This window comes from Vanellus vanellus (assembly GCF_965231255.1).
Source record: "Vanellus vanellus genome assembly, chromosome: 1".
Lineage (NCBI taxonomy): Eukaryota > Metazoa > Chordata > Aves > Charadriiformes > Charadriidae > Vanellus > Vanellus vanellus.
The window spans coordinates 206,693,358-206,706,155 of NC_138905.1; the positions used below are offsets into that span (position 1 = coordinate 206,693,358).

The 12,798-nt window shown below is 36.4% G+C and overlaps 1 protein-coding gene across 1 annotated transcript in view; it reads right to left on the bottom strand.

Annotated features, from left to right (window-relative positions):
* Window positions 1-820: 820 nt before the first annotated feature.
* The window catches only part of DYNC2H1 (dynein cytoplasmic 2 heavy chain 1), a gene marked incomplete at its 5' end in the record, with an annotated part of 191,497 nt that continues 179,519 nt past the window's right edge, over window positions 821-12,798 (bottom strand). Inside the window, 2 exons of the mRNA XM_082483473.1 lie at window positions 821-1,402; window positions 7,166-7,282. Of these exons, the coding sequence (XP_082339599.1) occupies window positions 1,244-1,402; window positions 7,166-7,282 (276 nt within the window). The 3' untranslated portion in view covers window positions 821-1,243. The remainder of the gene's footprint in view (window positions 1,403-7,165; window positions 7,283-12,798) is intronic.

Genomic DNA, 12,798 nt, shown 5'->3' on the forward strand with positions numbered 1-12,798 from the left:
ATCGAGTAGAACAGAGAAAAAGACTTTCTCCAGGAAGGTAACCTGGAGAAGTGGCCAATCTTTTTTCTGCTTTCCTTCTCCCTCCCTCAAACCACCAATAAAAAATATCAAGCAAATGAAATATAGTCTTAATTTAAATATTACTTTAAAATAACAGAAAATCTATCAGAAATATGAGAGCCAAGACATCAGTTTTGTTTTCTAAGCAAACCAAGAAAGTGTTTTTATGCTTTTGGCTTTTAAAAATATCTTCATGAGGTGACTCTGTCATTGCAGTTAAAAGTTAGACACTTTCAATTGTTATTGAATTCTTCATCACTCTTCAGTAACTCTGCTTCCTGATGGATTTTGGGTTTCCTTCTTCTTTTGGGAAAGAAGTACACCAAAGCTATGGCAGCATCCCTGGATGATACATCATGAATTGGTGAAATCAAAAGAGTACGAGAATGAGACTCCAGGAGTCACAGCACAGACCAAAAGCATTATTATAGCCCTCTGTTAATCACTTAACAACTGGGTGAAAAACTCTTTTCTTTGTCTAAGGAATTGTCTATCTTGGCCATTTATGTGCACATTCTTACTGGAATTTAGTACAGTTTCATAACATGGTTTTTTTTCAGTAACTTCTAGATAACAACCATGATGGCAGTCTCAGTGAACCTGTAACTCCACATGAACTTTATGAAGTTCCTATCATTTACTACCAATACAAAGAAATACAATTACAATTACATGTCAAACATCATTAAAACAGAGTGAAACACTTATCTTGGTTTTTATATTCAAGTAAAACATTCCATTTCAATTACAACAGTTAAGTTTTATCATTTTATTTTATTAAGTAATGGAGGCATAAGAATAACAGTTCAAAAAGGATAATGAAAAAAACTGATCAATGAACAAATGCTGACTTTGAATTTATATTCAACATTTATGGGCAAAACGTAAGAAATTTCAGCAAGTCTGAGAAAGAAATACAGCACATTACAATCTAGAGAAACAAGCCAAATTAACAGTTTGGTGAATAGTGCCATGTTAACTTTTACAATACCTCACAAAGATACAATGAAGTTCTATCCAAATAGAAATAATTTTATATATCTTAAAAAAATAAAGACTGGAATTTATAAACCATTGCTTAAAAAATGTACAAGCAATTAATCTGAAGTTTTCTTTTAATAAGAAACAACCGAGATGTTTAAATGATTCTTAACTTCAAGAGTTCATTTAATGCAGTTTCAGCTTACTGATTTTTTAAAAATAAAGCAGCGCCACATTGAATCCACTGGTCTTGGTTTCCTCCACAAGGTACATCAATATTTGTCACCACACGGTCTCTCTCCACACTAGTGTAGACTGGTAAAGATATGCATTCCTCTGGAGAATATGGACCATACGCATCCTGTCAACAAACAAGCACTTAGTTATCACTTAAACAGACAACAAAACATGAGAAAGGAAGAATCTCCAATGACACAGTATCTAGAGCTGCATCCTCAGATACAGTTTAGACACTGCAGCCCTGGACAGGCAACTCTAGGGCCAGGCTACAAAGGAGAAGGATTACTAAGAAATCAGAGACTTCAGAATCATAGAATCATAGAATCATAGAATCATAGGGTTGGAAGGGACCTCTGGAGATCATCTAGTCCAACCCCCCTGTCAAATGTGCTCCACTACTCCATAACTAAGCCTCTACTTTTTCTCTCCAGTTTGTTAAACTAAAAACACAAGAAAGGATGCAATAGGGGTGATCCTATGAACTACATATCAAATTCTTCATTCAGCTACAAAACCCAAAAATTACATGTCAAAAGTTTCTGCAAACCACAGAACCACAGAATCACAGAACGGTCAGGGTTGGAAGGGACCTCTGGAGATCATCTAGTCCAACCCCCCCACCAGAGCAGGATCACCTACAGCAGGTTGCACAGGACGGCGTCCAGGTGGGTTTTGAATGTCTCCAGAGTGGGAGACTCCACCACCTCTCTGGGCAGCCTGTGCCAGTGCTCTGCCACCTTCAAAGTAAAGAAGTCCCTCCTCATGTTTAGATGGAACTTCCTATGTTCAAGTTTGTGCCCGTTACCTCTGATAGTAGGGGCAAGGGAAGTGCTGAACGGTTCCCAGAGGGGAGAAGGTCCCTCAGGAGCACAAGGGCGGTACAGCAGGGAGCCGCCGACCCGGGCAGGCTGGAGGCCCGGGACAGCCAGCGCTCTCGGCAAGCCCCGCTGCCTGCCCTCCTCCGTCCCCGCAGCACAACCCCACCGCTCCTCCGGCACTTCCGCCCCAGTCGTCAGCTGCATCTGAGATACTTGCAAGTGGGATACTTTGGGAACTGCATCCAAAAAAAAAAAAAATCTTACCTCACGCTTTCCAGGCTACTTTATGGATTTAAACCATGATTTCTCACATCAGTGAATCCAAATATAAAACTTGTTCTCTGATACAGACAGAGATACTGTATCTTACATCAGAGGCTCACAGGGGCTCCACTTAAAGCAGGATATTAAGAGGAACCGAGAAGTATTAATTTGTTAGACCGGGACTTAAAACAAACAAACAAACAAACAAACAGCTCAGATCTCCCAGTCCTTTCTATATACTCCTAGCACTTCAAGACATGCATACATATGTAAAAAGTTATACTACTGGTAAAAATAAAAAGGAGGTTTGATGACTTTTTGATGGTTTGTTTTTATTTTTTTAAAAATGCCTTTCATACTAATACTGATCACAGTCACAGTTGGGGTTTTTGGCACTTCTGGAAAACAGACCACTTCCATTAAGAGCCTAAACAGGAAATTATCAAGTTAACTTTAAGCATTCAGATTTGAACTGAGTGCTTTGAACTTGTGGCTGAATTGATTTATCATTTGTGTTCTCCTATACATGTACTTCCCTACTGCACAGCATTAGCAGTACTACTATGACAAAGATCACAATTATGTTGTGAACTACTTAGGGAAGGACCTTGGTTGGAGCCATGGCTTTACCTCTCCACCTGTATCCTGATGACCAAGCAACGCTCTACTCTGAGATCAGTAACAGCTCCTCTCCACTTTCTGTACTACGAAGTGTGTGTGCCTTGGACATGGTTTTCTCCCAGGGCTTTGCGTAGGGCATTTGCACATGAGCGGACAATGTGCACTCACACCCCAGAAGGCCAACTGTATCCTGGGCTGCATCAAAAGAAGCATGGCCAGCAGGTCAAGAGAGGTGATTCTGCCCGTCTACTCCACTCTGGTGAGACCCCACCTGGAGTACTGCATCCAGCTCTGGAGTCCCCCAACACAAGAAGGACATGGACCTGCTGGAGTGGGTCCAGAGGAGGGCCTCTAAAATGATCAGAGGGCTGAAGCACCTCTCCTATGAAGGAATGCTGAGTTGGGGTTGTTCAGCCGGGAGAAGAGAAGGCTCCAGGGAGACCTTATTGCAGCCTTTCAGTGCTTAAAGGGGACTTATGAGAAAGATGGGGACGAACATTTTAGCAGGGCCTGTTACGATAAGACAAGTGGTAAAAAACTAAAATTAATTAATTAATTAAACTAAAACAGGGTAGATTTAGATGAGACAGAAGGAAAGCATTTTTTACTCTGAAGGTGGTGAAATGCTGGACCAGGTTGCCCAGAGAGGTGGAAGATACCCCATCCCTGGAAACGTTCTTGGTCAGGTTAGATGGGGCTCTGAGCAACTTGATCTAGTGGAAGATGTCCCTCCTCATCGCAGGGGGTTGGACTAGATGACCTTTAAAGGTCCTTTCCTACCGAAACTATTCTGTGATTCTGGGACTGTCCCTATGCACGACTATAAAACTGAGCTCAAAGATTCAGTCTAGACTTCCTACAGAATGTAATTTTGGTTTCAACCCATGATGTATTTATTTAGTGTAAATAACTCAGGGTTTGATTCAACTGATATATATTAAACATATTTTCTGTCACACTCAAAATCTCCCTTCTTGTCAACAGGAAAATGGCAGAAGATTGTCAGCAATCAAAAACAAAGCAGCACACTTGTCAGAAAGGATTTTGAAACAAAAATGAGGGTATTTTTAATGCAAATCACATCAAATGTAAGTTAGTGAAGCTCCAGTATTAGAAAATAACTAAAAACAGGAAAAAGGAAACATGCAAACAATAACTGTTTCAAGCACTTTGCCTCGCATGTCAAGTGTAAGACATTTCTGAAGAATTTTGTTGTTCCTTTTGAAAATCAGCTTCCCATGTCTTTTGAACATGAGTGTTTAAATCCTTACAGAAGGTCTGTGCACTCTAAGAGCTGTATAAAATAACTTAATAATCAGAAGTTTGTCAATAGAACTCAGCTGTTCTCAGAAGGATTATACTTACATTTTTCCCTTGGTTAACACTACAGAAGAGGACAAAATCCCGGCCAGTCTGAGAGCAAAACGTTAATTAGGGAATTTAAGTTTTGCCAAAACTGAGAGGCCAAAAGATGGCCAGTTTGCCTTCAAAGACCTCTTTTTACACCTTTTTGGGTCAAAAGAGCTGTCCCTGCATCTTCCTCAATCCCACTGATGTTTTAAGAAATTACATTACTTGAGGGTTAAAACCATTCTGTGAAAGTCTTTTTGAACCACAAATCCTTATGTCCTTGGCTTACGCACAGTCCAAAAATTCTCTTCGTCTACACTGCCTCACACACAGTTCCATCCCCCTTAGCGACACCGTTCCCAGCTCGGGATCTCTCAGTGAATTAAAACTGGAAAGGACCTTCACAGTTTAATGAGAAGAAGCATCACGTTAGTAGCTCAAAAGACTCCGTTTTAGGCATTGAAGGATTTTGATGGGATTCTCTCAGAGAAATTATGTATGCTACTTCTGTTTTTCAGAGGGTTCACTTTATTTTAGTTTGGTTGAAAATGTCCTCAAAGCATTGCATTATAAATATACAGATTTCTGCTCACTAGATTTTGCAAGAGATATTTATGGGGAAAAGAAAACACATTCAGAACTTAAGAATCCTAGGAATATGCTCTACTTCATCCACTTTCTCCTAAGGAGAGGATAATGAGATCAGGGGAAGTACATAATGTCCTGAGTCTGCCTTGGTTACCAAGCACAGTGTTTGACTGTGGTCAGCTTTTACAGTGAAGCCCATTGCAAAAAAAAACTTATGGGCAGATCAATTCAGAAATGCTCTCAATAGAGATACTTTATATTTAAAATCTGGGCAGTTGAGAAGTTTTGGCTTGTGCTCGAAAAGAATTATATTTTTTCCAACACGAAGACTTCAGTTGCTATTTATTTAAATTATGAAGTACATTGGAAGAAGTTTAATTCACTGATTATTGAACTATCTCACTTCTCTGTTTTATAGATATGGCTCCCTGCTGATGTCACGTATAACTTCTGGATCTTACTTTGAAGTTTAAAGAATATAGACTCTTATTCAGAAAAACACTTAAGAATTTGTTTTATCTCTAACACAAGATGAATGTTTTTCAGAACAAAGAGATGGTTACTTACAATCCTCATTTTCAGTGTGCAGAAGATAAAAATTTGGTGTTACCAGGTAAAACCATGCATATTACCATCCTCCTCCATGCACCACTTAGTCTATATATTAGGATGTCTGGCAATTCCATATTTATCCCATGCACTACCTTGCAAGTAAATTACAAATCTGTTTATTTTTCTGAACCTTGTAAAATACTAAAGAACTGAAAAATCTTTCACTGGTCAATTTTGTAATAGGTTTGTTTAGTGTTTTGTTTTGTTTTGTTTTAATTTTCAGTATTTTCTTTCCCATTAAAGCTGGGAGCAGTAGCACAGATGTTGGCTAGTAGGTGTGTTCAAAGTCTAAATCTTGACCGTTATACTTTTAATGCTGTACTATAATGGAATGCTGTAATTCCAGTGCTGGAAATAACAATGAGAAAAAAGAAGACAGTTGGGATACAGTATTGTGTTAGCAATGGAGCTCCTTGCACAATATACCATAAATCTCATCATTGCTGTAATTTATGATAATTAATAAACTCAATTCTAACTGATATTTCAACTACTTGGGTCCAGTGAACTTCTTCCTTTAACGCTCTTCTAACCAAACCTCTTTCTCAAGAGAGAACTCTCCAGAGTTCTCTAGGTTGCCAAATAACAAACTCCTCCAGTTAATAAATTTATTTGCTTGATGAGTTAATGTCTACAGGACAGAATAGAAGGTGAGATTATTTTTTATTTTTTATATGCTGCTAAGTTTATTTACTGTGATAAAGAAGTGGAAAAAACCTGCATCAATCCCTATTTCTCACTTTCTACATTTACACTTCATTTTTGGTGTGAAAGTCTTAATATTGTTTCTTTTACATCTGTATGTGGGATTCTTCTCACCTGTCTGTCCCAGAGTTAGTGGTCTAGGCTGTCTCTAGAGTCACATCTAAACAGAGATTTATCCCTGTTATTTTATTATGGGATGGACTTCCTGAGATGCCTGTCTTTTACTGACACCAAAGGAGGAGCCAAGTCATATCAGACCATTAACTTTTAGAAAGGTAAATTTAGATGAGAGGAATTCTACAATAAGCTTTCTTTTAGTTCTAAGACTGTAAGTATATGAATTTGCCTTGAATAAGGTCTCTGTAACTTTTTGCTTTATTTATCAGAGATTGCTATTAGAATTGGAGATCAGAAGCAGTAACAATTTTTACTATTTGGATTACTTCACCTTCATCTTACCTAGTTCTGCAAGCATTGGCATATTTTTAAATTAGTGTAAGCAGAGGAAAGGCTTTCTTTGCTTACAGACCACATCATGTTCTCAGTCTTTTTATTGCTATGACATTTTCATTTAATGTTTAAAATGCAAAGAAAAGATATTCTAGGAATGAACTCCCAAACTCATGTATACATTTACTAAATACACTTTTGAAAATATGTTAACAATTATTAAATACAAGGAAAAAAAGGTATGACTGAAATTAAGCCCTTGCCTTAATCTAAACAACATAAGCTAAGAAATATTGACAAAATTAATAATAAGTTCTTGTTTTATATAAAAGAAGTAAGTGTTTTTCTATTAAAGACAGGGATTTTTATTTTGAAATCAGGGGAAAACAGGTCAGTAACATCATATGGAAAAGCTACTACACAGAAAAAAGCAAATTCAGGGTCTTGAAAGTTTAGGGATTTTAATAATTTAGTACCTGTGGAATCCAGGCCATGTAACAAGGGAGAACAGATGACACACTGGGAGAATCATGCAGATTTTCTGAAAGTCGATTTCCATCAAAACTGCAACCTTCCAGTTGTAAGCCACTGATCTGCCGTGGAAATATGAAATATTCAAACATATATTACAGACTTGAAATGTCAGTAATGATTACACTGTGCTTTAATAAATGATGATCCTTTTTACTGTGACCAAATTTTTAAATAACAGGAAACTTATGATTGTAACATTTTGTGTGAGAATAGGAAACATGATTTAAAAGCACGATCTGGACCACACTTCGGCATGAACTTCCTCTGATTTGGATTCACATTCTTTAAAATGCGAGAGAAAAATACCTGTAAATGTCATCATTTATGAAACTGCAATTGCCTGGCATTAGATTAATGGAAATATGATAGCGACAGCCAAGTACACAATCATTACAATGTCAAGAAGAAGAGAAGAACAATCACTGGAATAAGCATGACTTCCTGCTTGGAAGTCTGAGCACAGCTTTCAAAGAATGGAACGCGCGATTACACAGCTTCTGCAGAGGCAAACAAAATATATTGAAATAATATGAGAGAAAATTATATTTAATATAGGATTCCTTAGATAAACAATTGTTTGGAAAGAATTAAATAAGAATCCTATATGTTTCTATAAGTAACTATGCAATGCTTTTTATGTAACATGTTTTACACGCTTTCTTTTAATTAGTAAGTATTTTCAGCCTCTGAACTAAACATTCTCTTTTTTTCTTCACCGAAGTCCTGCATAAATTAATGACACTGATATCTAGTCTGGATTTCTTCCAAATAAAATTTTCAATAGCCGTTGATAACTTTATTTTCCCAGTACAAATAATAATAGTTTGCCAGCATAAATAATAATAATAACAGTCAGACTGGCCTTCTGAAATGCTAACTTCAATTTTAGCAATCATAAAAATTAACTCCGTAACAAATTTCATGTGGCTTTTTAAAAGGCTAAATCTTAAGCTGGAACAGATGTTTAACAGAAGCTACAAACTGAAAATCACCTGTCTGTTACACTGTCATACTAAAGCCCTGAATTAAATACACACCACTGAGGTGGGCTTTGACCAAATACAAGGTTCATAAAGTGGTGCTGGAAGTACGAAATGCCATGCTGATGGAACCAGTATGAGTGACCACAGAACCAAAATGGAGAAAAGCATCATTTTCTAATCCATTTTCTCCTGCAGGAAATTTTAAAAAGTGTAGGAAATTTTAAAAAGTGGTTAAAGTATGATGTTACAATGAAGATCTGTTATCATAGAAGACATAACAGAAATAATTTGCTTAGGTAATTACAGTATTCTAAAATTATTTATTTGACAAGAAAAGTTGCAATTAACCAGTAACACAATGGGGGTTAACTGTCATGCGTGAAAGGCAACGCCTTCCTCCCAAGTGTTTGGGGTGTTTTTTTGTTAATACTCTACTAAGTGTATTCTAGCTAAGATTACATTTTGCATTTTTAATAACTAATTATTCTTTTAATTGTAGAAAGGCATTGCAGTCTTCAAAAATTTGCTTCTTTACACTCATATTTCTTTTCTAACTTTGAGCTGAGGACTCTTCCTTACAACGTGCATAATGCATATATACTTATTCTGACATGAAAATAAAAAGTTTTAAAAGATTGCATTTTAAAAAGCTATAGAAAAAAGCTGTGTTTGATCTTGGACAAGACAATGACCAGAGAACCGGCAACATTCTGTGCCCCACACAGAATAGGACTCAGACTAAAGCCTCCAAAACTGTGGATAACCTGAACCAAAACAACCCCAAATGGAAAGCTCAGAGGAGTATGACCCTTTCTTTAGATTTAATTTCCACAAATAACAAGGTCTTAGTGAAATTAATTACAGTTTTCAGACTTTCTGTTTGGAACTGCAAAAACTTTTTTCTCCTTTAACCCCTTGTTGAAACTTAAGGTCTTTTCTTCTCTATGAAAGTGTGACACTCCTTTCTCCTGCCAAGTTTCTTGTGATCTTTCCTTTGAATCTTCCTTAAGATTTTCAGGTCTGTTGCTTTTAAGGTGTAGTGTTAACATTTGATATTTTGTACTATTTCTTTTCAAACTCAAAACCTCTCCACAGAGAGATATTTTGGGAAAAGACGTCTTTATCTAGAAAAAGAGAAGTTTGGGTGTCAATAGTCTTTAATGATAGCCTACATACATTCCAGTGCCAACTCTTCTGTCTTGAAAGAACAAAGAATACGAAGAAAAATATCATAAAAGGCACAAAAGGAACAAAGTCTGACTAATGATTATACTGAGGCTTTCCCACAGACTCCTTCCTACTGCTCTCTGTTGTTAACATTGATACTTAAGGCCTCACTTCACTATATGCACAGATCCTAGATTACACTTTATCTCACTACACTTCTGACTGAATGCTTTCAAAGCTCTTATTTATCTCTATCGCACAAATACTAGAAAGACTCATCTCATACGTTCTTCTTTCCGCCCTTCCTGCATTCTGCAGGGAATTTTGTTATGGAGCTTAGTTTGGTAAATATGTGACTTCAGCGAAGTTATTGAGGGGAGACTGGTCTGATGAAGAGGTTTTAAAATTTACTGTTAGGGTGTTCAAAGGTCTGGCCATCCTCAACATCTCTAAAAGAAGTTTCTATAGAAGTGGGTCATCTATTGAAAAATCTCTTTCTACTGCATACACATCTCTTCTTTTGATATTGGCAGTTCCTTTGACATTGTAGTTATGTAAAATAAAATCATTTGATCTCCTGGAAAACTTCAACCAATCATAGGAACTCCTTTGAAGATGAAGACCAAATTTTTGACTTTGATTCAATATTAAAAGACACTGAAAAAACCCCAAACTATTGGAACAATGTACTTTCAGATACTGTCTGGCAGAGTATACCCATTACCGTGTTCTCATTTCTATGATAAACTATGTACAGAAATTAAAACTACGATGAAGGACATGGATTTCACAGTATCTGTAATTAGCATGCATAGTATTTTTGCAAATCAGCTTAGAGTAATGGCTGGAGTTGACCATAATTTTTAAAATTTTAATTCTTACATAGTATTTGGCATTTTGCAACTATTGGCACTAGTTTAGTTTCAAAAAAGCTATTGTTACACATTACAGATTATATTTCTTTAAAACACATTTGTAGAAAGTATGCTGATAACATGGCCCAAACCACGTCTGTTTCCCAAAGCTCAAATTCTCTGCAATTAATTTTTCCTTACTATTTAATGCTATAGTTTCCCATGAAATGACACAAACTACAGTAGTCTTGAGGAAGTAATATTTTCACTTCATTACCTCCACAGGTCTCCATCATTAATTTCTTGATATTTCAGGATGAAGGTGTACTGTAAAAACAGACTTCTCAGGTTGCCTTATAATAGCATTTCTGTCAATTGCTAAAAGCATAGTTTTGATATTAATGCTGATATTATCTATTTGAATATTATAGTCTTGCAATAAATTTTTGTTTTTCACTACTTGTATTAATTTCTATGCAAGCTCACAGCACTCACTAACCAAAAAGTTCCTTAACACGTTTCTTTTCTTTCATTCTTTTCTATAATAAGAGAGAATGGAATGCCAAAAGGAATGACTCCCTGCTTTTGTACAACAGCACAAGCAATGCACAAAGCAAATAGAAGACATGTATTTGCATATCAATATGTGATTATATTGCAATAGCCATACATTTTCAGTACCTTTTGTTAAAGCAATCCAAAGTGATATTAAGGAAGGTGTAATTTTATACAGATTAATTCTAAATCAAATATTCATCACATGCTACTAGGAAAGATCTACTCCACATTATACATTTAAACTGTCACCTGAATTAACACTGATAATTTAACATCAGTTTTGATAATCCACCCAGATTCAGGTGTATTCTTGGCCTGATTGAGTATTCCTCTGCCTGCTTTGTAGTAACACCAACAGTTCTGGCACTTCATACTTGTGATTTTCAGACAATCACAGGGTATATTATTTGAAATTTTTGTCACACAAAGGTCATTCCAAGTGTTTACAATTGCCGAAGGACAATGCCATTATTTAGAAGTACAGGAGGACTGAAGAAGCGTTTTCATCATACAGATCACAGTGAGATTTCCACCTTCGATTCCTTATCAGATCAAATTCTAACCCATCAAAAACTTTTAAAATTAAAGGCAAGAAAAAAAATCTCAATGAACATGTTTTCACAACAGTTATTAACTGTCAGTGTGACTGAGAAAGTTATAGAAAGTATGTGTGAATCTTAGGTTTAAATTCAACGTTTATCTGCATTCCTAATTGTTCTAACCCTTCAACAAAGACTTTCTATTAGAATAATTAAATATCCCTTGATTCAGGGACTTCAGCACGACTCTTGCATACACAAAAACAGCGTCCCCCAAACATCTGAGCACAGAATCAAGTCTCTATGGAAACAGTCACACAAAGTAAAATAGTACCATTAGCATAGATTGAAACTGATAAATCTCAGAACAGCCTATACCATGATCTAGGTTTTGTACGGGACGTGATACATCCAATTTTAAACCTTCAGTCTGAATCATGTGAAGAAGGAACATGCATTATGAAAAAAATCAAGTTTTCTGACTAAAAGAAATCATATTTATCAATTCTAGCAATTATTTTATCACAAAATTTCTGATAGTTTGAAGATTTATCTTAAATAAGAAAAGAATTGTTTAGCAAAGAGAAATGAGTGCAGGTTCATGACATTTCAATAATATAATCCGAAGACCTGGCAGTTGCCAAGGGGGAGGAAAACAGCAGGATTTGGTATATGAGTTTATCTTATAGACACAGAGGTATATGATCAGCCAGGTTCTAAATGGAAACACAATAAATCATAACGAAAAGAAAATTTCCGAAAAGAACAAAGAAAAGGTATTTGTGCAGACAGAAAAGTATGTCTATGCATGTGCACTATTAACTATATACATTCAAAGATGCATACGCAATAGGATGCCAAGAAACATTTTACACTTACTTCAGTTATCTTATTCTGTGCACAGCTGAAATGGAAACAGATCTCCTTTTGCTTATGAATTGAATTTTTGAATGTGAAAAATTTCTTAGTAGCCTTATCTGCAGACAGAAGGCTATCCAATAAGGAAGTAAGACATACAATGTCAAACTCATAGAGGCCAAGTTCACCAAGGACCATATGTATTTAACTAGATCATGTGTAGCCTAAGCCAGCAAAAGTAGACATGTTACTTTTTTGCTATCACTTTCCACATTGCTTTCAAAACATTCTGTTGTGCTTACAACATATTTTATTCTATTTCACTCCTATGTAAGATTTTCCGTTTGTGAACTAGCCTTTTATAGTGCAGTTACACACAGGCGGGCAGCCTGGGAGGAATACAGAGGAATGGTTCGAGCAGCCAGGGATGGGGTTAGACAAGCTAAAGCCCAGGTAGAACTAAATCTGGCCTGGGACATTAAGACAAACAAAAAATCCTTCTTTAAGTATGTCAGCAAGAAAAGAAAGACTAGGGAAACTGTGGGCCCTCTCCGGAAGGAAATGCAAGAACTGGTTACCCGGGACAGAGACAGAGCTGAGGGACTCAATGACTCAA